The following is a 23,894-nucleotide window of genomic DNA, read 5'->3' as shown; positions in this document are numbered from 1 at the left end:
TAAATATATATTGATTTGAGTTTAAATGAACAATATTAAGTTCAATTAGTTGAGTATGTTAATTGAGCTCTTATATTTGACTATTTTAAGTTTGTCTAAAATATTGCCTATGTTATATTGAACGTTGTAATAACTTTTGGTATTATTTTCTGTTTCATTGCATAAGTGTTTTGTTACATCTTTTTCTTATCACTTGTGGTGTGTTTAAATATTTAAGAAAGTAATTTATTTATTTGAAAATTTTGAAATTATTTAAAAGAAAATGTCATGTTTTGATGGAAAAATGAAAGGAAATTAAAATTGAGTAATTTTTAAAAAGTATTATAAATAATTAAAATAGTAAAATTTTAAATTCACTAAAAGAAAGAAATCCAAATTTTCAAAGTTGTGGAATTGTTCATTTGTTATTATGACATAAAAGGTTCAAAGGTCCAAAGAGTCGAATTGGGTCGGACAGAAGGTCGAAACGAGTCAGTTGGGCTAAAGGTCAAGTTGGGCCGAGATGAGTTAAAGGTCGAGTCAGGTCTGTCTGGAACGAAGGTTGAGCCAAGTTGATTCGAAACAAAGGTCGAGTCAAGTAGGCCCAGACACAAGGCGGAGCTTAGTCGTGTCCAGCCTTAGGTCGAGCCGAATCAACCCAGATTGTAGGTGGACCAAGTCAGCCCAGGTCGTAGGTTGACTGAGTCGATCCAGACCAAAGCTCGAGTTGAGTTGACTCTGGCCAAAGACTTAGACCGAAGGTCGATATAGGCCTACACATGCCAACGACCTATACGAGTTGGACCAAGTCGGACAAACGACCTAAATAAGTCATCTCGGGCCCATGACAATGATATGTTGTCCTGGACCCACGAACGAAGCAGGCCGGTTTGATGACTTTGACGAACTGGGCTGATAACTTTAACGGGCCAACAACCTAGATGAGTCAGACCATGCCAACAACTTAGAGGATTGTATTATGAGTGATACTAAATATTCACATCTTTAATATGTAAATAAAATTTTAATTTTACCAATATTAACTTCATCTTCGAATCAATAATTTACTTATGAGATGTCCGTAACTTAAAGTGTTGAATTCAAATATTTAATTAATCATTCCAAAGATAAAAGAAATTAAGAAGTGAATCAAGAGCTGTTTTGGTAGAAAAAAAAACAAAATAATGAAAGAGTTGTTTGAGACTAAAAATAATGTAGTAGTTTTAATGCAACACTTAGATATATGATAGAACATCTTATTTTTATCAACCTTCTTCCTCTACGAAAATAAAAATGACATAAAAAAATATAATAATCTGGTGATATTTCACGTTGATTTCAATTTTAAAAGAGTCGGAGGTTGCGAAATTGGATACAATACAAGACTCCTTAGAAGGAGAAATCATAATTTTCTTTTTTCCATTTATACTGCACGAGACCCTAATATTAAGGTGAATAATAATCGTTTTTATCTATAAATATAACTCTTCATCATCATCACTACAAGAGTACATACATTAAATATGTTCTAACTTAAACAATTGTTTTTTTTTTTTGCTATAACATATTTTTTTTATCTATTATATTACTTAAACTTTGTTTTTGTTTATCAATTAAGAAAATTTTGCATTTGAATTTGCAAGAAGTTAAAGTTAAAGTTATTGTGATGTAGTTTGATATCTTATGGAGATTTGAAAAATTTAGAATACTTTGTATTAAAGTTGGGCTCCAATTTATAAAAAAAGGGCTTCTCCTTGCACTTCTAATGATTTCTCCTGTACCCCCAAAACTTACTTTAATTCCATATTTGCCCATGGTTAAAAAATGAATTACTGTCTTTTTACCGCATTGCACCCCCAAATACTCGTGCCTCACCGCACTGCATCCCCAAAAGCAAATTCCCTGCATGCTCTGCACCCCCTGCACTTGGAATCTTTGACCTAAGTTTTTTTTTACCTAAGTTTTTTTAAGGTGCATGGCCTCCATCCTCCACACACTATCCCCCTTCTCCCTCTTCTCCCTCTTCTCCCACACAACAGCACCCACCTTCCCCCTCTTCTCCCTCTTCTCCCACACAACAGCACCCACGCCATCCTTTTCTCTTCTCCACACACCATTCTTCTCCCCAGCGTCGGCAACCGCGTTTCATCTCTTCCCGCCGCTTCTCCATTTTTCACAGTACGTGTGTATTTTGATTTTAATTGATTTTAGTTGTAGGTTTGAATGTGTACATCTTCACTGTTTTGTCTTAAACCTGCTTCGGAAATAGTTTGGAAAATGTGTTGTGTTGATGTCTGTGTATTTGAGAGATGGTTTTCGAGTTTTTTTTTTCTTTGTTTTAGGAAACGGATTGTGGAATCCGTTCTCCATCGCTGTTTTGTCTTAAACCTGCTTCGGAAATAGTTTGGAAATTGTGTTGTGTTAATGTCTGTGTATCTGAGAGAGGGTTTTCGAGTTTTTTTTTCTTTGTTTTAGGAAACGGATTGTGGAATTCGTTTCCCTCTTTTTATTTTTTATTTTTTTACAAAACGGATTGTGGAATCCGTTTGGGTTTTTTTTTTAGGAAACGGATTGTGGAATCCGTTTCCTTTTTATTTTTTATTTTTTTTCAAAAACGGATTGTGAAATCTGTTTGATTTTTTTTTTGAAACGGATTGTGTAATTCGTTTCCTTTTTTTTATTTTTTTTTTCAAAAATGGATTGTGAAATCCGTTTGATTTTTTGAACGAAATAATTGATTCAAATATATATTATATATTTACGACAGAGTAGCGTATAAAAGTAATGGGATGAGGTGGATGGGAAAATCAAAATTTATGGGAAACGGATTACGAAATCCGTTTCACAGTGTATGAAACGGATTCTGTAATCCGTTTGATAAAAAAATTTGCAAATTTTTTTATGAAACAAATTCTGTAATCCGTTTCCCATAAATTTTGATTTTTTTCGTGAAACGGCTTTTGTAAAAGTTTGAAACGCGTTATATAGTTTATGAAACGAAAAATTTCACTTCACAAGCAAACAGAAAAAAACTTTAACTCGTAAGAAGCTGCTAAGAAGGCTAACCTGGATGGGAAAAGACAACGCAGTTACTCACAACGACCTTCTTTCAAAGAACCAATGAAATAACCTTCAATCACAATAAACATAAATGCAAAGTAAAGACAACGACAGAATAAACAACATTCCTTAAAAAAAAACATAAAAGTGATACAAACCAGAGGGACCACCACTAGAGACAATGAAGGAATGAATGAAGGAAAGAAAATCTGAGGGACCACGGAACACACAGAAGAGAATGAGGGCAAAATTTGAAAAGAAAGCACTGGAGAAGAAACGGAACGCGAGCACAAAAAATAGTTGGGGGTGTAGGAGGTTGCTGACGCAGTAAATGAAATTTACTGCGTCCCTAACGACTTTCACCCACTCTGATAAATAAGGGTATAAGAGTCTTTTTTGGGAGTACAGAAGAAGTATTGGAGGTGCAGGGAGAAACCCCCTAAAAAAAACAAAGTTGTGCCTAACATTACAGTTTCTTTTTGCAACCCTACTATCTCAGTGCACACCTCCTATTCTTTTTTTGTGTACATTTTTGAACAAGAGTGGGCTAAAAAGAGTGAACACACCCCAATTACCAAGTAAAGTAGAAGGGTGAAATAAATGGACAAATGTATTATAAAAAAATGTTGTTTTTATTTTATAGTAAGTTTTTATCCATAAAAAACAAATCCCTCATTGTCATACTTTTATTTTTTTTAAATTTGATCTCATCAAATAATAAAACTTTATCTCAAGCCGCATGAAAAAAAAGTTGAAAGGGAAAATTTTTATTGAACATACTCAACCATTATTTATACTAATTTTTTTAATAAGAAAAATAATTAAAATTTTAAATATTAAAAATATTATATTTGGAATTTCTTATTGTATATTTATTTATTTGAAATATAATAATAAATTATAATTATATTTATTAAAATTAATCTCATAATAAAGATTGACCTATATTCCTTATTAGAATCTTAAGTAAGTGAAAATATTGGTCCGGCCCAAACCAAAACCCTATAAGTATATTCTTCCGAAATTAGGGTTTGCCGTCACAACCTCTGTTTCTCATTCTCTGTGTTCAGATCAGAATCAGATCGCCGTCGTTCCGTTACTTAGTGCTCATTTCCAAACATGGCGACTCAGATGAGTAAGAAGCGAAAGGTCAATAGTATCTCCGTCCGGAAACACCAATATTTCTGTTTGAGTTTCTGTTTTTCATTTTTCTGATATTTTGTGCGAATTAAATATCTGAATTGTATTCATAAACAGTTTGTTGCGGACGGAGTGTTCTTCGCCGAACTGAACGAGGTTTTGACACGTGAGTTGGCGGAGGATGGTTACTCCGGCGTGGAGGTTAGGGTTACGCCTATGCGAACCGAAATCATCATCAGAGCCACCAGAACCCAAGCCGTTCTCGGTATATATATGATTCTAGAACCTCTGTTGTTTTTGTTGAATGTTAGTTTATTGATTGTGTATTTTAATGTGTAGGTGAGAAGGGAAGAAGAATTAGGGAACTGACTTCAGTGGTGCAGAAGAGGTTCAAGTTTCCTGAGAACAGTGTTGAGCTTTATGCTGAAAAGGTGAACAACAGAGGTCTATGTGCCATTGCTCAGGCTGAGTCTCTTCGTTACAAGCTCCTTGGTGGTCTTGCTGTTCGCAGGTATGTATAGTTTTCAGCAAATTTATTCATTTATGTAATGATAATAATATTTATACAATGATAATTATATTTCTGTATTTTAGAGTTATCAATACCAGGGATTACAGATTTGGGTATTATGAATCTGTTAACTATTTTTTAATGATTATGTGGGTTGTTTAGTTTGTTATGAAATTTCAGAATTGTTTTTGGAAGGAAAGTAGGAAACTTTTGTAAATTGTTTTTGGTTAAGATGTTGGTTTTAATTTAAAGCGATGTATTTCTGGATTCTTTTATTTGAGAGTAATTTATCTTCATGTTACTGTAAATCCTACTACCTAGCAATGTATAACTCTTTTATCCTAGAGTAAGTTAAGTACTTCATAGTAAATTCTACAACTTAGTTAAGTATTTCTTTGTTGCTTCTAGTTATACCAAGGTTTGGAAGCAAAATTTGATTTTACCTTTCAAATGGCAATGTTTACATATTTACTAGAATCAAGTTTGACTGGTGGCAGGATGGATTCTTGCTACCAGATGGGAGCTTTATAATGTTGGAAGTTTGGTGAATAGACTTCATCTGCATGTCTGGCAAAATTATAATATTTGTTCATATTGAACTGTTTGTTTCAGGGCTTGCTATGGTGTTTTGAGATTTGTGATGGAAAGTGGTGCCAAGGGATGCGAGGTTAGTTTTATAGAAGCAGTTTTGTCGTATTGCTTTATTATGTTATGGTTTTGTTGTAATTGTTATTTGATTTGAGCAGGTAATTGTCAGTGGGAAACTAAGAGCTCAGAGAGCCAAGTCCATGAAATTCAAGGATGGGTACATGATTTCTTCTGGACAGCCAGTGAAGGATTACATTGATTCTGCAGTGAGACATGTTCTCCTAAGACAGGTTTGTTTCTATTTTTTTTCATGGATTCCTGATAGTTTATTTTTTGAAAGCAGGGTTTCATACATCTGTATCATTTTCCAATTCTCTAATCATAGAATGATTGTACTAATGATTTTTTTACTGTTGTCTTGTAGGGTGTTCTTGGTATAAAGGTTAAGATCATGCTTGATTGGGATCCTAAAGGAAAACAGGGTCCTAAGACTCCCCTCCCAGATATTGTCACAATCCACACTCCAAAGGAGGAGGAAGAATATGCCCGGCCTGCTTCTGTGTTGGCAACAGCTGATATTGAGGTCCCTGTTGCTTGAAAATGTTTTAATTGCTCGACTAGATTTATATTCTGAAATAGCACCTCTTTGAGTATTTGATGCCGAAGACCCAGACCGATTTTTGTAGTTTCCTATCTTTTCAAGAAACCTTATCCTTGAGTGCAAGTATTCAAGCATAGATTATTTTATATTCCCCCTCTTTCTGCTGTTTGAATTGTCTTTTTGGGTGTTATATTATTTAATGTTAAACATTTTTTGAGGTTCATGAGAATTTTAGGAAGTGCAATGCGGTATTAGATTTCGTACTGAAGTTATAAAACTTGTTCGAAAGGTGATTTAGCATTGAATTCTACTGAAAAGCAGCTTACTGTTATCTTTAACGAGGTTTTTGGAACGACTTTCACGGTTAATACTTTAGCGAAAAGAATAATTTAGATCCTCTTCCTATTGGATAGAAGGGAGAGAACAGCTTCTAAGAAGAATCCATTATCATTAATAGGAGGAAGATTGACTCAAATGTTAGAGATTAAGAATTAGTGAGAAAAGGGTTAGAGAGTAGCTGCTACAACAAGTATGTTGTCACCATTTGTTCAAGGTCGTGTCATTTATGCTTAACATAATTGTAGTTAGCACATTAACATTTGATTTTTTGGTTGTAAAAATTGTAGAATAAAGAAGGTATAGTTTGTAAGTTATGAAGGGAAACAAAATTTATGATTTAAAATATCTCTCCATTTTTCCATTATCTAATGTCAGAGTAAATGAGTTATTGATTTTTAACCCACTAAATAAATCATTTACAAGATTGTTATTTACTTGTATGCTCCCATCTCTTCAAACTAAGATGATCAAACAACTATCTTTTTCGACTCCCTTTCGTTCCCTCAATTCTTCCTTAAAGAGAGAATGTCAGTGTTAAATATTTTGGAGAGTAAGGAAATGCAGAGTGTGAGGAAATGTTTCAAGAAAAAAAAGAGTGAAACCACCTAAAATTAATTCCCTAACAAGAAATGGAAGATTTGGCTAGAGAAGTTGTAGCTTCTCTTAATCATGTAAATCTATATTATTAATAAATATTGTTGTTTGGGCTAATTTATTTTAGCACTCGTTTTCTTTCTGCAATTTAGTAAGGTATGGTAAAATGTCAGATTCTATAAATTATTCTATATATTTTCCATTGCATAATTTAGAATTTAAAACAATGTTTTATACATTGAAACAATTAAGTTAGAAATATATTTCTAAAATTTATTTTAAACTATATAACTTTTAAGTGTACTTTGAATTTGAATGATAAAATATGAAAATGCAGAATATATTTTGGAAATTCTCTTCTATAATAAACTTTTAAGAGTAAGAATTTGTTCTAATTTTCTAAACGATAGAATCTAAAATATATATTTAGATTATTTTATCAAATATTTAGACCTTGAACAATTTAGACTTCTTTTTAATACTTGACAAATGTACATAAAGAGACATAGGGTGCACAAAGAAATACCGATTGTGTTCTACTTTTTAGAGTCCATTTGCTGTTGCGCTTTCCACACGATTCTTTCCAATTCTTTAATTATTCTCTTTTTCCTTTTGACATTTAGCCGATAACCATGAAAAATTATACATAGGTACATGAGCATAGAAAATATAACAGTTTTTAGATTATCGAGCTTAATTAGAATAGTTTGATTCAGTTCCATTTCATAAAAAGACAATTTTTTGCTGAGTAGTTATTGAATGATTACAATTACTCAAATATCGCACCATGAAATTACCTAAGAAAAAGTTTGTTTCGGCTTTTAAGTAAGAAATGTTTGACTAACACTCCAAAAACATTGTCTGCAATATTTGCATTTCAAAATCTCTTGTAACTCTTCTATAGCGTATAAAAATAAATAAATGATCATAAAATACATTATTTATCAATTCATATCATATGATGGATTTCAAATTTCTTTTAATCTTATACATAAAATATATAACATGAATTTTTATATTCATTAATAAAATCTATAGTTTTGTTATTTTTGTACTTATTTTTCACAAATTATCAATAACATGAGAAGTCATACAAACTTAAATTGTTAAATGATTTTTTTTTTTAAAACTACTACAAACTTATTCCCTTTGATGATTTCTTTGCTTCGTTTGCATTATTCTAAAAGATTAATCTCCGATGTCTATTAAAATAGATTACTCCAATCTCCGAAATTTTCATACATTACACTAATGTAATTAACTATTTTAAAAATATCTAACAGTTTTTAGAAACATTACAGTGATGCCTCTAACCTTTAATACATTATATTGATATCTTTAATTATTTAAAAATCACTACGCCCATGATTAAGTTAATGATTTATCTGTATAAAAAATTAATATAGAAAAACATTTAATATATTTAGAAATATTTTTCAGACTCTGCAAATAGCAGTTATGGTTCAACTTCACATATAATTGACTGAATAACTGAAAAACAAGAGTATGGAATCAATAAAATTAGTATTTTAATCTAAAACTAAGTATATTTTTGGCCCCATACTGATTTTGATTGATGCTTGTATTTTAAAAAAATCTTGACAAATTAAAACTTCATAACAATAAAAAAACCCTAAACCCTAAACTTAAAAAAACAAATATTAAATTTAAAACCTTTTTTTTATCAATTTTGTAATTTGTAAAAGTAAAACTTTTATCAGTAAATATTAAATTTAAAGTAAACAAACAAGACAAAAACACATTGAATTTGATTTACTTTTTGAGAAAAACAGTTTTCCAACAGCAAAACCTGTAACAAAATTTAAACTCTCCACTGCTCAGCAAAAGAAGATTAAATCATAAAAAAACTGTTTATGCTTAAATACCAAAATTTAGAACTAGAAATCCAACAAATACTGCATAGGAATTCAACAACCTATTAACAATCAACATTTTTAAGCAACAGGAACCTCAATATCATTGGCCAAAACAGGAGCAGTAGCAATAGCAGGGTGGCTGTATTCTTCCTCCTCCTTGGGAGTGTGGATTGTGACAATATCTGGGAGGGGAGTTTTAGGACCTTGTTTCCCTTTAGGATCCCAATCAAGCATGATCTTAACCTTTATGCCAAGAACACCCTGTAAAACAATGAGGAAAATTTTATTTGCACCGTCACAACTAAGTGTAAGAAAATTAACAAAAAAGTTGAAATCCAAATGCGAAATGACATTAAATAAAATAGTATCAGGTAACGAAGAATAGCAGCAGACCTGTCTAAGGAGCACATGTCTGACTGCAGAGTCGATGTAATCCTTGACTGGTTGTCCAGAAGAAATCATGTACCCATCCTTGAATTTCATGGATTTGGCTCTCTGAGCTCTCAGTTTTCCACTAACAATGACCTGCTCAAGCCAAACAGTAATTATAACAAAATCATTGTATAAAGCAATACAAAAAACATCAGTTCAAAGAGGCTTCTGTAGACAAACCTCGCATCCCTTGGCACCGCTTTCCATCACAAATCTTAAAACACCATAGCAAGCCCTGCAACAAAGAGTTCAAGACTGTAGAGCTTCCACAGAGACAGAATAATTGTATTCGCCCAAAATAAAAACTTTAAAAGCTTCTCAAGTCCTTAAAAGCACTTTTAACAATGTAAAATATTAAAATGTGTTCCTATAGAAACAAAGTAATAAGATGAGAAGCTATCATATACATATATCATCTCAAGATACATTACCATTAAACAACCACAGAATATTGCATTTATCATGTTCCCAGAGAAGGAGTTTACAGCTGAAAAGGGGAAAGGCTAAAGTGTATGGGTGAGGGATTCATTGCTTGGAAGTCCCCAAGGACATGGTAGTCAAAATCGAGATGTTACTCGGGTCGCATAGCAGAGTATTGATTATAAATTGGGAATTAGAAACATTGATAGTAAGATCCTACAAAGTTTATGAAATACATATCCACAAAAAATCATATATAAGCACATTATTGAACTTCAGTTCAACATGATAAGCAACAAAAAAAAAGTAAATAATGAACAGTAAGCCAATAGTTGTAATTATATAGTAAGCACCCATCCTAGTTACAATAACAGTAAGACAATAGCCCCATCCTAGTTAATTAATTCTAAAATAATAATTCATATACAACATATAATCTAGCAAGTTAAAATCATACAAAGATCTTCAACCCCATTATTTCCAATTTCATCTGCTTCACCATGCAAATTAGTAATGTTAAGATCATCTAGAGGTGTACTTTCATCTTCAACTTGGATTGAAACCAAGTTTTCATCCAAATCCAAGCTGTCTACCTCGAAATCTAATCCTTCATTCATGCTCATCTTGCATGATATACTCATCATTGGGTGAACAATCATCAAGATCAATTTGAACCAGTTTTCTTGTTTGCTTCTTCTATGCTAATTTTGAATACGCCATACCAAAAGCATCATTCATTGTTTCCTTCTCTTTTTGAGGACAATACAAAGGTAAATATGATATGAAAGAAGTAACTTACCATCTAAAAGGAACTCCAATTACATTCAAATACGGAGGAATTACATGTCAAGCTCAATACATGATGGAACAATTCAGTTTTGGATGCTCATCACCATAAAACTCCCACCAATCTATTGGAGTTGATAAATTAATTGTCCTATTGGCTAAAGGTAAAACCAAAACATTTAGCTCGTTTTTTGAAATCGTCAATTTGAACATCAATCAAATCTTTCACCATCATTATTAAACATTACATTAGATCTTGTTTCATTACCAACTTAGATTTAAATCCAAGACAATAATGCATTTGAGTGTTAAGGAAATAACCTGCAACATGCAAAAGGATGTGAATTTGCTTATCCCACCTTTCATCAATAAAGTTCATTAAAAGCAAATAACTAATCAAAATATATCACACTAGTTAGTTCTCTGTTCCAAAATCACTAAATTAATAAATAATACATAGATAGTCAAATATCTTTTCTGGACAACATTGAAAGTTTTTCGTATATTCTCCTTAACTTGGTCCATTGCTTCATAAAGGAAGCCCGTGGCTGGGAATAAACAAACTGAAACATAGTTCAAATAGAGGAAACACACCCTTTAAACAAATTATGATAGTTCTCCGAAAATCCTTATCCTTCCACATCCTCAACTATTTTTCCATCATTTGCTTTTGCAAACCTATTATACTTCTATTCATTAACAGTAAACATTCTAATTAAAATTACCTAATTCTCATGAAGCCCCATAATGTCAAGTAAGATGTGGCACAACGAGTAAGAATAGGCCTCACCAAATCTTGCGAAATGGTGTAGTAGAGAAACTAGAGAAGTTCTCAAATAGATAAAGGTTGCAATTTTAATGAATTAGGAAGTTCTTCTCATAATCCTCCAATTTTAAGTCAACACAAGGTATCCAAAATAGTATTTTCCTCTTTGCAATCATCATTTGACCAACAACTTTGTAGTTTACTGCGTTATCTGCCACAGCTTGGACAACATTGTCTTCCACCACCTCTTCAACAACACTAATAAGCTATTGATCATCTCAAACTTTTGCAGCTACTGTGGATATTACAGATGTATCTATGGACTTGAAAATCATGGTTCCATTGGGGTTGTTCACTAGTAAAGTTTATTATTGTTCTTTTCTTGTCGGTCCAGCCATTGACCATAATTGTAGATCGTGTTTTCTTCAATTCATCCCTACGTGCTTGTAAAGCAAGAACATATTTTAAACTTCCTCTCATGATGCCTCTCGTGTTGCACCATGTGACTTCTCGTGGCAGCTCTTAGGTTAGGTAAAGAGGGTTTTATTGGGTTGGGATGCATGACCCGTTTTGTAACCTCTATCCTACCATGAGATTAGAGTCAAATATTTGGAGGAAGGTCAAAATACATCTCTTGTTTTACAAGCACATAGGGAGTAATGGAAGAAAACAAGATGTACGATTATGACTAATGGTTGGATTGATAAGGAAAAAAGTACAATAATAAACTTCCTAGTGAACAACCCAAAGGGAATTGTGTTTATAAAGTCCATAGATGCAACTGCTATATCCAAAACAACTAGGGAAGTTTTTGAGATGAAGGATAAAACATTGTTGAAGAGGTCCGAGAAAACAATGCCATTAAAGTTGACAGATAATGCAACAAACTACAACTCTGCTGGCCAAATGTTGATGGGAATGAGGAAAATGCTATTTTGGACACCTTGTGTCACACATTGTGTTGACTTAATGTTGGAGGATTATGAGAAGATCTCAATTTATGAAGAGACAATTCCAAAAGGTAAAAAATTGCTACCCTTATATCTATGCAAAAACTCCTCTAATTTCCCTATGTCAACATTTAACTAAAGGAAGGGATTTGGTGAGGTAGGGTGTTACCCACTTTGCTCCATCTTACTTGACATTGACATTAGGGTGCCTTCATTAGAATAAGGGTGATTTAATTAGAACGTTTACTAGCAATGAGTGAAAGTCTAGCATGTTTGCTAAAATAATTGATGGTAAAGTAGCTGAAGATGTGGTTTTAGGTAAGGATTTTTAGAAGAATATCATAACTTGTTTGAAAAATGCATTGCCTCTAATTGAAGCGCTTCTAAAAAGTCAGCCATGAGGTTCATTTTTGAAGCAATGGACAAAGCTAAGGAGTAGACACAAAAGGCTTTCAATGCTATCAAGAAAAGATATTATTCAATCTAACTTTCTATATATTTGTTTGCTAAGATAGTGATTTTTAAATTGAAATCAGAAAAACTAACTAAATGTAATATATTTTGGTTAGTCAAAGCCTTGGTGGAACATCATTGATGAAGGGTGAGACAAGCAACTCCATTTGAATGCTGCAAGTTATTTTCTTAACACCCAAATGCACTGTTCTCCTAGTTTTAAAGGAGATTTGGAAGTGAACGAAGTCTAATGAAATGTATAACTACGACTGAGGATGAACAAACTCTTATTGATGTTCAAATTGATGATTTCAAAAAACGAGGTACATATTTTGGTTGTCCTTCGGTTACTAGGTCAACCAATTTAAAGACTCCAACAAATTGGTGGTCTTACAGTGATCAGTATGCTAACCTCCAAAAATGTGTCATTCATGTATTGAGCTTGATATGTAGCTCCTCAATATCTGATTGTAATAGAAGTTCCTTTGAGATGGTTTGACTAGAATGATAAAAATTACTTATCGTTAGGTTGAAAAATTTATTGCACTCAGGATAGAAGAATTCAGACAAACGTCACTTCAATAGAAAACCAATTTTTTAAACCAAAATCAATTTCCTGATCTCCTCAAACAACCAATTTTGCAAAAGCCTCTCTAAGTACACTAAATCAATCTACCACAATAAAGCATAAGCAAGTAGTGCACAGATTCATAATACCCAAAACTAAAACCCAGCCTATCTAAAATTCAGAAATACTATAATCATTATATACATGAATAAATTTGCTGAAAATTAGACATACCTGCGAACAGCAAGACCACCGAGGAGCTTGTAGCGAAGAGACTCAGCCTGAGCAATGGCACATAGACCTCTGTTGTTCACCTTTTCCGCATAAAGTTCAACACTGTTCTCAGGAAACTTGAACCTCTTCTGCACCACTGAGGTCAGTTCCCTGATTCTCCTTCCCTTCTCACCTACACATCAAATCACAACCAATAAACTAATCTTCGATTGAACCAAAGTAACAGAGGTTCTAGAATCCCACTTACCGAGAACGGCTTGGGTTCTGGTGGCTCTGATGATGATCTCGGTACGCATAGGCGTAACCCTAACCTCCACACCGGAATAACCATCCTCCGCCAATTCACGTGTCAGAACCTCATTCAGTTCCGCGAAAAACACTCCGTCCGCAACAAACTGCACAGTCACACCGTTCAAATATTCAATTCACACAAAATATCAGAAAAAAAAAAAAAAGGAAAGAGAATTTGTTATTGTTTTTGAATCCATAAACAACTAACCTTTCTCTTCTTACTCATTTGAGTTGCCATGTTTAGAAACAAACAAAGCGGATCTGATCCTGATCTGAACACAGAATGAGAGTTAGAGATTGTGACTTCAAACCCTAGTGTGTCTCGGATATGACTTGTGGAGTTTTGGATCAGGCCCAGATAAAATGTTTTAAATTATTTAAAATTATACTTTTTACCTAAATATTATTGTTCTATGTTTTAAATGCAAAAATAATTTAGAAATACACTAAGAAAATAGGTACAAATTAATTAGGAGACTTATTACAAAAATAAGATTGATGTAATTTTTTAATAATTAATCTTAATCAAGAAAATTTACAAAAATTGGAAGGTGCGATGAGATAAAAGAAGCGGTGCAAAAAGAAGTTCCAAAATACGGCCCTATATGCTTATCTACTATGCACTATTAGGAGCCCATTTTCATATTTAAACTTCACAAATGGTCATACTTCAATTTGATTGTTACTCTAAACTCTAATTCTGGAAGGAAAGGATGTTGTTATTCATGTGTTTTTCAAATAATAGATGTTAAATTACAACATAAATTATTGCATTTGAAAAAATATGTTTTTTTATTATAAATTTTGATCTTATTTACAAAATTTCTTGTTGCATAACGCTGTGAATTTTTACAAGTAATCATGAAATATAGAGCTAATTAGATGCTTATAATTTTATGTCTGAAAAGTTAATTTATTTTACATTTTCTTTTATACTAACTTTATTATATTACAAGGCCAATTAGTGGTTAAATTTTATGGCGCAAAATTATTTGAACAGATAGTGATTAATTTAACACAATGTCATAATGATTTTATATTCATACAATACACACAAAAGAATCTCCAAACATGAGTGCTCCTTTGCATTGGTCATGTAACATTCAATAAAAGAAAATAAACACAACAAAAGAGTAATGGATATTTAACAAGTTTCTCCTTGTTTTTCTTCATCAGAACTCCCTCATTATCAGTAATAACCTTATGCTCGAAAATTTGACAGTAAAAAAATACAGTTGAAACAAGAACTACACATATATCCTAGGTAATGGTACAAGAAGAATTCTCATTTTAGACAGTGCTTAGGATTTAAAAAAATACAAAGATTATTTGCAGTACTTTGAACAACAATCATCTAGGCTAAACACCATACAGTTTGTCAGAAGAAAACAAAACTTATTGATATCTTGAATCAGTAAGACTTGTGTTTTCATATATCCAGCTTCATATTCCGTTGATCAGAGCCTCAGCAACTACAAGAATTATGCACATGCAATGAAAGAATAATGACTGCGATTTTCAGTTTTTCACCTCCTTTCACCTGCACCTGAACAACACACAGGTATTAAGTAATCAATATATTCAGAACTGAATAACATGCCCTAATAATCAGCATATACACTAAAAGTAGATCAACTAGTTTTCACCATTTCCCATGTTGGCAAATCAAATTAAAGTGTCCTGCCAATTTGGAAATTTACCAATTAAAATACAATATATCACAATGTTATGCAGATAGATAAATCATGCAAAAAGAAGTATTCAATAAGTAGTTCCTACCAAAAAGTTGCATTACTATCTCACAAGCTCCCAGTCCTCTTTTGACATGTCATAAATTTCAACATGACCATCCTCGAACATGATCTGCAAAAGCAAAAATAAATACATGTTCATATTTGGTGACAATTTTCATCTAAATTGTCAAAATCCAGACAAAGAAATCCCTTACTGAATGTTTTCGAGAATATTTATCAAACCGTTTAATGACTCCAAACCTGCAGAATTTTAAAAATGAAAATGATTAAGGATATAATGTAGTTATGACTTTATCAAGTTACCTAACTTAAGAAAACATACATACATAAACTTCAGAAGACACTGCCACAACTAATAAAGGGACAATTTTACCATACCTCTCCTTTTCAAAGAGTTTTATTCTAATAACTTCACCAATGCAATTGTGTAAGCATTTTCGGTGGTCAACACGGGAACCACCTAAAAAACCAAGTGCAACAGGGAAAGTGGTGTTTTATATATCGAAGATTAAAAGAGGAACTGATCATAGATTTTATGCACATTTACTTTCCAGAAGAAAAAAATAGTAAATATAGTACAAAATAGAGAAGCAAACGTACCAATTTGCAAACGTCCATTCTGATAAACCTGTCCAGACAAAAATACACAATTAGTCAGCAAAACAGATACTAAATTCAATAGAAGTGATTACGCTAATTAAGTAGTATGGAATGTGCCCAGTAGTTTAAGTGTTTATTCTCCCTCCTTAATGGCTAGCTTTTGTGGTGTAGTTCACCAAGGCTCTAATTAATTGGCATTAGAGTCAGTTGTCAATATCTCAAAAAGGTTAACACCTGTTAGAAGTTTGGAATTTAAGCCTAACTCAACCCCCACAAAACCGGTTTGTAAGGTGAGGATTGCATCCACTGATATATTGTGAATTGGCCTTATCTTTAGTCGATGTGGGACTTCCAACACACCCCCTCATGCCGAGGTATATTCATCTCGTGCGTGGAACAAGAAATTAGTGGACACCCCCTCATGCCAAGGTATACCCGATAACGGGTGGAACAGAGAATGTCCAAGAAATTTCACTAGGATAGGCTCTAACCTGGTTCTAATACCATGTTAGAAGTGAAATTTAAGCCTAACTCAACCCCACAAAACCGGCTTGCAAGGTGAGGATTGCACCCACTTATATATTGTGAATTGGCCTTATCTCTAGTCGATGTGGGACTTCCAACAACAACAAATAAGTTGAGTGAAGTGTCATAGAGTTATTCACTGTCTCTCTGAGAGAGTACAACGATAGAACTTTTTGGTTCTCCCTCCTTAACGCATCAATAAAATATGTAGTGTTAGTCTTTGGTTCCTACCCTTATCAATTTTCTTAAAGTTCTTATCAGTATCTAAAACACCTTTAACTTGTTAGTTTGTTAACTTTTTCATAAACTAAAATTACCTTATGCACAAGTTAAAAATATAAAAAGTAGAAAAACTATACAAGAAAACTTCTACAAATTAAGCTCGGGAAGAAGTTTATTTCAAATTTTTTCCTAATTTCCTCTCAGAAGGAGCTTGTGGAAATGAATTTCAATGAACTCGGTTTCTCTTCTCTGATTCTCTGTTCAGCAATAAATTTTCTCTCTTTGTTGTTATAAGATAATTTGTGGAAGCTCATATTTGCCATACTTCTCATTCCCATGGTAGAAGGAGGGTATCTTACGTTTCCATGGAAAAGGAAGTTACTTTCTACATGTCTACCTATCCCCAATCAATTTTTCCACCTTTTTTTTTCAAATTTTAATTAATTTTTTAAAATGCTAAATACCAACCAAATGGTGAATTGACTTCAATTAGGGTTTCAAATAGTGTGCAATAGCAGCGGAGCAGAGTGGCCAAGAGCCACTACAAGAGCTGCTACAGCGGAGCAAATTTCTAACACTCGTAACTGATCAAATAGTGGGCTGCATGGCGATGGTAGCAGTCATAATGGCAGTGCTATGTGTTGGTTCCGAGAAAACCCTCTGAATAGAGACATTACAGCTACCTCATGGGGTTATTTTTGTGGCGAGTTTATATGTAAATAGCTATAATTATATAAAGAAATTTAGAAGAGTGACCATTCCACTGTCCACTATCCCTCTATAGTGTCAGCACCACTATAGAGGGATTCAACTCAAGGTGCCGTATGCTCTTTCAGGCACATAACTTGGTGACACGGAGAAAAAGCAAAAAGTAACCGATTACTCAGAGGAGATTCACCTCAAGTGCTGTATGCTTTTAGGCATATAACTCAGTGACATGGAGAAGGAAAAAGCATAATGTAAACTCAGTGTACTGTATGCTTTTAGGAGTATAATTCAGTGACAGAAGAGAAACGCAAAAATGTTGTGAGGACAAGTCTCGATGCAGAATTTCAGACTGTATGAAGCCATTTTGTGAAGGGTATTGCACACAACCCAGTTCAATGTTTGTAAAAATGTTCCTTTAGTGTTTCAATTGGTATTGACTAAGGGATTTCCTAAAGAACAGTTTTGACATGTTTTTGGCATTCACCAACTTAAGAGAGGGTAGATAATTTTATATTTGTAATTTTTTATATCCACTGTCAAGAGTCAACACATTTAAAACGTTTTACTGCAATTCACCATTTGTTTAAATTCACTAATAAAAGCCATACTCGAACAATTCATTCAGCCACACCTACGAGGCTTGTGCAGTGGTCAAACTCAGCATTATTTAATCCTCTGTTACCCCTTTACCCCTAATTCTTGCACAAAATATGGAGTCTGTTCTTTTATATTTATTTTAATGTAAATGCAGCACTGAAATGATAGACTTACGGACCTAATAATAAGTTCCCAACGTAAACCCAAAGAAAAAGAAATGTTACATCATAAGTCACTGGAATAAATTAAAGTTTCGTAGAGATCAGAGAGAAAAGCATAGATAGCATGGCTATTTTGTATGAGAAGATGAAGCCACCTGGTATGCAACTAATTTTAATGCAGCATCTGAAGACATTTTAGGTTTGGTAGGTCGAACACCCAATTTACGCCTACATGCAGCAGCACCACAGTGACAATCTTGATCTGCACCAAACTGAACAAACCTGCAACGTAGTTAGAAACATCCCAGCCAGCCGGTGTCATGGTAGCATAACTCGGGAGAAGCCAACACCACCAAAACTTAAAGGGTGTAAACCAAAGAACAGGTAAGTGCTCATACTGGTAATCGTAAGTCAGATGCTCGCCCTTTTGTATGTCACGAGTTGCAAATATGCCAATTCTGGTTTCACCATCAATTATCCTTAAAAATGGAGAAAAAAATTCACGTTACAGGAAATGTCTAAATCCTGCAGCAACATCATCATAGAAATAAAACAATTAGTAATCAACCATTTCTGCATCTCAGTATTGGGACAGCAACTATGGTTGATGTATCTTGATTTGTTTCCCTTATATGTTGCATCTATCACCATATCTCGATTGATTTCACATAAGTAGAAATTTGTTTCCCCACGATGTTTCATGTTCCAAAGCCTTTCCTCACATGTTCTGTCATCAATGACTGTAGAGAAAAGGCAACACTTGTAAGTAGCTTTTAAAGTAGTTAAGTAAAAAATCATTTCATAAATATTGATAGGAAAATAATCACCTTCTCCAACATATTCTATAACAAACTCCCCGTGTTTGATATCTTCATCCGCCACAATACCAGAACCACATTTCTCAGTCTACAGAAATGTTAAATCTCACCATGTCAAGTGTAGATATTAGAAGAGAAATGCAAGTGATCATACAAATTCAAATAATCTAACTAGAATAAAGACATATCTATCTATGAGAACAAAAATAAAGTATTGTGATGATAGAAAAGTGGTGGAGATAGTGAGGGGAGAACGAGGATATTAAGGAATATAGTTATTTTCAAATTTTCAAAGTTACTTTTATGAATGTAAATATTTTTATTAGTTTCTTTAGCAAAATTGAATAAAATAAGGCTAAAGAACTTTCAAGACAAAAATTTAAAGAAACACACTGCAATATAGACTCAAATTAAAATGAAAAACAAGAGCAACTAAATTACATAACCATGTCAGCAGGACACATGCAAAAATTACCTCAACAAGTTTAAACGACTCTAAACAGAATCGTGATTTTGCTATGAAAAGAAAAATATAGGAATAACTTTTGAGAACTATATTATAACAAAAAAATCCTTAGCCAGAAATTTATACCTGAACCAATTTCATCTTTTTCACTGGGCGATTCTGGAATGGTTTGTTAAGACAAGAGCTCCCACATTTACAGCCTGATGAACAGCTAGACAGAAGCATACTACAGGAACAGTCAACATGATGAATAAGCTATGACTTAAAATTATGTTGAAAATTCCTAAATAATGACCAATTTTAGTGACAAAAAAATATGTTTAGAGAACAATTGGAAGACCAATTTCTTTCATAGCCCAAACCTTGGTAGTTAATGTTAGTGACCAATTTAGATATCAATTCATAATAAAAACTATTTTAGTTACCAATTTAAAAATCAATTATAATTTTTTATTCATAACAGAAACTATTTTAGTTACCAATAATTTTAGTTTATAAATTGGTCACTATAGTAACTAATTATTTTTAGTGACTAAAGTGGGTTATTATTTATAAGTTTTCTTGCAGTGTATACTTGCATATATAATATTATATGATACAATAAGCAATTAGAGGCTTTATGTTAAATAGTAAAACAAAGTACTAGGTGCACCTCTAATATCTAGAAACAATAACCCTTCCAGCCATTTTAAACATCACACAACTTCACAAGGCTAGCAATTCGCATGATTAGTCAAAGAGGTAATAACCCTTCCGATGATGGAACAAGTTCAATGCTACACCATCTCATTCCTTATTGGTTTTGAAGGGTTTGAGAATGCAACATGCTTTCCAGGACATGGTAGCTAGCTTCGGAAACAATCATTATAAAGGCTCAATCAAGCAACAATGAGAATATACAGAGCTAGCAATATTAACCATATTTCATAAACTAAGCATGCTTATGAAGAACTTAGTTAACCACACTATACAGCTCATTACACAAATACTCAAACAGACACCAAAAATAAATATTTCTGACAAAAAAAAAATGATGATTTTGGATGGTTGACTGGCTGCTGACAATAAACTTAATAAAAACATATAAATAATAGAAATAAAGGAGATTTGGGAACATTACTTAATATGGAGTAAAAACGTACTAAAAATGAGAATAAGCACAAGGTTACCCTAAAGAACATGCAAATGGAATACTTACCCACAATGGCAATCTCTACCACATACACTAGTAGATCCAGCAGAAGTACAGGAACAGAATATGCCATCATCCTCAAACCGGGATCTCTTGACCTTCTTGGTGAGATATATATCTTAAATTTGTAAAAACAAACAAATATAGACGATTATCTAAAACTCTAGCCATCTGAACAGACAAACTAAGTAAAACAGGATCACATAATTCAGAGGCATTTAGGAAATTAAAAACAACTTAAATTCGAGCAGGATCCATACATGCAAATTTACTTATAAACCATACTGCTCTACATGAAAGATACACAATTACTGTTAACATTTCAGAAGAAGTACAAAGGATACTGCGTTTTATATAGGTGTACTGCATTGGTTTCGATTTAAACCAATCTGGAAGTTCAAAGTCAACAGGTTCTTGAAGCTCCTTCAACAACTTGTTGAATACAGATCCAAAATGAGTCTGCTCAGTATTCTGTTAAACAGGAAAAAAAAAACAGGAACTAAATCAACAGACCAAAGGCAATTCATTCAAAAGGAAAAATTCTAATTGAGTTGACTAACACAATAGCAATGGACTACCAACAACATATTCCAAAAAAATTGAATCTGATATGAAAAGCCATCAAAACCAAAATAAATTATTTGATTAAATGGGCGATCTTAACTTAAAAGGACCAACTAAAGATATGGCACAACTAATCGTAAATTCTTGCTAGTAATTTCTATGCACTTGGTCAATCCCCCAGCATCATCACATAATATTTTAAAGAACTTAAGCGAATGACTAGTCAAGTCAAAGGTATTACAACAACACTAAACAACCTTTTTCATGGCAGGCATGAAATCTGATAGTGTACTTGATATTCCTATGTGATCAACCTGTATCTCAGTTTCTCAATAGAAGCTCAAACCATAAATCGGATATTGAAAATCAATACCACAAAATCCACATACAAGACTTACTTGATTCCTTCAAAGGCATACTTTGCCTACAAAATGAAGAAAAATGTATCAGCTTTAAGCAAAGTAAGACACCAAAATTTTTCCCTATGCTGAATTTCCAAAATCAATAAATCAAATCACATATAAAAAATATTTTTTTCCTGTCTATGTTAGTGCCATGGCAAACAGAAACTAGACAGGATAAGCAGGCAGAAAGATGGTTCAATATTTATTCCTTGACAAGCAAAGTTGGGAATTGAAAAACAAAAGAATACATAATGAGAAAAACTGCACAATGAAATTTAAAAAAATATAAAACAAATTTATCTAATAAAACCAACTCTATTTAATTGAAATTCATAATGAATCATTACTACCATGCCATCTTAATCTGTAAAGGGAACTCCTCCTCGTGTTACATTAATTTAAAATGAACAGAAAACTTCAAAGTCTTTATTTTTTAACCACTAATAATCAGCACTTTATCTGTCAATCAATTTAACAATTTTGAAATTTGAATGCAGAAATAAGGATCAGTATAGGAGAACTTAAAAGAATTTTAAATTAGTATTAAATTGAAAAATTAAAAGGACCCTTACATATACACAGGGTTTGGGTTCTACACACCAGCAAGGATCAATTTAATTTCCTAAATCCCATTCAGAAGAAACCCCCAATGTGCAAGTATCTACCTTTCATGAATTCCACTAAACCCATGGCCCATATTTGGGGGACAACATCAATCACCCCCACCCTTCTTCTCCTCAACTTGCTATCTGTTGACATTGGAAACTTTCAATCCTTTCAAAATCTTCCCCATTACCCAATCTTTCAACTATTTCATTATCCTGCACTGGACAAGTACTACTCTTAATACAGCCAATTGCTCCAATAAACACATTTTTTCCCCACAGATTAATAATAAACGAGTATCTGTCTCGTTTTATAACCCTTCTCACTACTTTTTCATTGCATGGAAGGCAAAGAAAATAAAAAATAAAAAGAGGAAACAAAGTTCTGAAAATTTTGCAATGGGGTAACAACTATGAAATCCTACACTCACAATTCACAATTATCCTATCCCCCCCTTCCCTCTTATGCTTTTCCCTTCACCAAACTCAAGAAAATTCCTCACAGACAAAAAAAAAAACTTTTTTGAAAAATTCAAACTTTTCCCCCCCTTTTCCTCACAAATCACAATGTTTTCTCCCCCTATTTCACAAATCACAATTGATATCCTACATTTGCAAATCACGGTTCTCTCCTCCCTCGACCGTCTTCTGCCACTTTGCCCTTCGTCCAACCAAAACAAGATCCTCAAAGAAAACAATAACTAAGCAACTGAAAAATTCAAACTTTTTTCTGCCCCAGATTTAGAATTAAACACAACAGAGTGAGGAAACCAGAGAAGGAACAGGAATTATAAACTAAACAGAGAAACGGAACAATAAGCAAGAAACACAAACAGCTTTAGCAAGTAAAAACAAAATTTGGCTCAAACCAATGAAAAGGGTTGGAATGGTAGTAAGTACAGTGTAAAAAGTTAAGAAGTACAAAAGGGTTGGAATGAAATCAGCGAGAATTGAAAAAAGATTCGTAGAAGCAGAACAAGTACAGTAAGAAGAGGGGCAAAATGGGAAATATGTGCATAATCGAAGACAAGAAGAAGAGATAACCTGAGATGGGTTTGGTGAAGAAGAAAGTGAGATTGGAAACGAAATGGAATTGACGGTGCCAATGTATATTTACACACATATATATATGTCAGTATATATATATTTGACAAACTCAAAAAACTGTCAAAGCGCTTCTTGGTTGAATCTCAGTGGAAAGCTTTTCAAACTTCAAAAATCTACTTCTGATTCAGAACTTAGGCACCAGAATAGGGTTCTGTCATTTTTAATTATATATATATATATATATATATATATATATATATATATTTAATACTACTCAAATTTATTATATAATAATAATAATAAATGTTTTGATTTCATCGAATATTTAATTTTTAAAATATTTTTTTATGTTGTAATTAGTCAAATTATTTTTTAATAATACTTCAAACGATCATATAAGTTAAGGATTCAATTATCTAGAATTATACTTTTTTTCATATTAGAAAATTAAAAGAATATCAAAACTACAGTGTATACATAAAAGAATGGTAGACAAATTATATTCAAATAAAGATGATTTTCTTTAAGCGAAATAATGTAAAGGATTTTTCTCGGGAGTTTAATTATCATATATTTGATGGAATTTTTAAAATGCTGTAATTATTATGAAAGTAAGTAAATTTATTGTTATAAAATATAAAA

General features: G+C 32.7%; 3 protein-coding genes across 9 annotated transcripts; 1 reads left to right on the top strand and 2 right to left on the bottom strand.

Moving 5' to 3' along the window:
- Window positions 1–4,016: 4,016 nt before the first annotated feature.
- On the top strand, window positions 4,017–6,108 carry LOC114182334 (40S ribosomal protein S3-3-like). Its single transcript, XM_028069194.1, has 6 exons — window positions 4,017–4,188; window positions 4,297–4,444; window positions 4,519–4,690; window positions 5,303–5,357; window positions 5,437–5,568; window positions 5,703–6,108. The coding sequence occupies exons 1-6, from the start codon at window positions 4,159–4,161 to the stop codon at window positions 5,874–5,876; spliced, it is 711 nt and encodes a 236-aa protein (XP_027924995.1). The 5' UTR covers window positions 4,017–4,158; the 3' UTR covers window positions 5,877–6,108.
- A 2,517-nt stretch (window positions 6,109–8,625) lies between these two features.
- Window positions 8,626–13,941, bottom strand: LOC114182145 (40S ribosomal protein S3-1-like). Its single transcript, XM_028068927.1, has 6 exons — window positions 13,798–13,941; window positions 13,546–13,693; window positions 13,299–13,470; window positions 9,302–9,356; window positions 9,083–9,214; window positions 8,626–8,950 (listed from the first exon to the last, which is right to left on the bottom strand). Exons 1-6 carry the CDS (start codon window positions 13,825–13,827, stop codon window positions 8,768–8,770), a joined length of 720 nt encoding a protein of 239 aa, XP_027924728.1. The 5' UTR covers window positions 13,828–13,941; the 3' UTR covers window positions 8,626–8,767.
- A 782-nt stretch (window positions 13,942–14,723) lies between these two features.
- Window positions 14,724–23,455, bottom strand: LOC114182699 (histone-lysine N-methyltransferase ASHH3). 7 transcript variants are annotated; one of them, XM_028069619.1, is made up of 16 exons: window positions 23,250–23,453; window positions 21,595–21,620; window positions 21,454–21,497; window positions 20,977–21,103; window positions 20,639–20,750; window positions 19,567–19,666; window positions 18,984–19,062; window positions 18,725–18,896; window positions 18,555–18,635; window positions 18,312–18,438; window positions 15,944–15,971; window positions 15,722–15,803; window positions 15,538–15,583; window positions 15,369–15,452; window positions 15,236–15,269; window positions 14,724–15,135 (listed from the first exon to the last, which is right to left on the bottom strand). In XM_028069619.1, the coding sequence occupies exons 2-14, from the start codon at window positions 21,611–21,613 to the stop codon at window positions 15,384–15,386; spliced, it is 1,086 nt and encodes a 361-aa protein (XP_027925420.1). In that variant the 5' UTR covers window positions 21,614–21,620; window positions 23,250–23,453; the 3' UTR covers window positions 14,724–15,135; window positions 15,236–15,269; window positions 15,369–15,383. The 7 variants fall into 7 exon arrangements, with proteins under 7 accessions (XP_027925420.1, XP_027925421.1, XP_027925424.1 ...); XM_028069620.1 differs by having other exon boundaries at window positions 14,724–15,129; XM_028069623.1 differs by lacking the exon at window positions 15,236–15,269 and having other exon boundaries at window positions 21,454–21,510; window positions 21,586–21,620; window positions 23,250–23,455.
- Between the last annotated feature and the right edge of the window lie 439 nt (window positions 23,456–23,894).

This window comes from Vigna unguiculata, chromosome 4, assembly GCF_004118075.2.
Source record: "Vigna unguiculata cultivar IT97K-499-35 chromosome 4, ASM411807v1, whole genome shotgun sequence".
NCBI classification, from domain to species: domain Eukaryota; kingdom Viridiplantae; phylum Streptophyta; class Magnoliopsida; order Fabales; family Fabaceae; genus Vigna; species Vigna unguiculata.
Note: the sequence above shows the minus strand (reverse complement) of the source record. Positions and strands in the feature narration are given on the sequence as shown.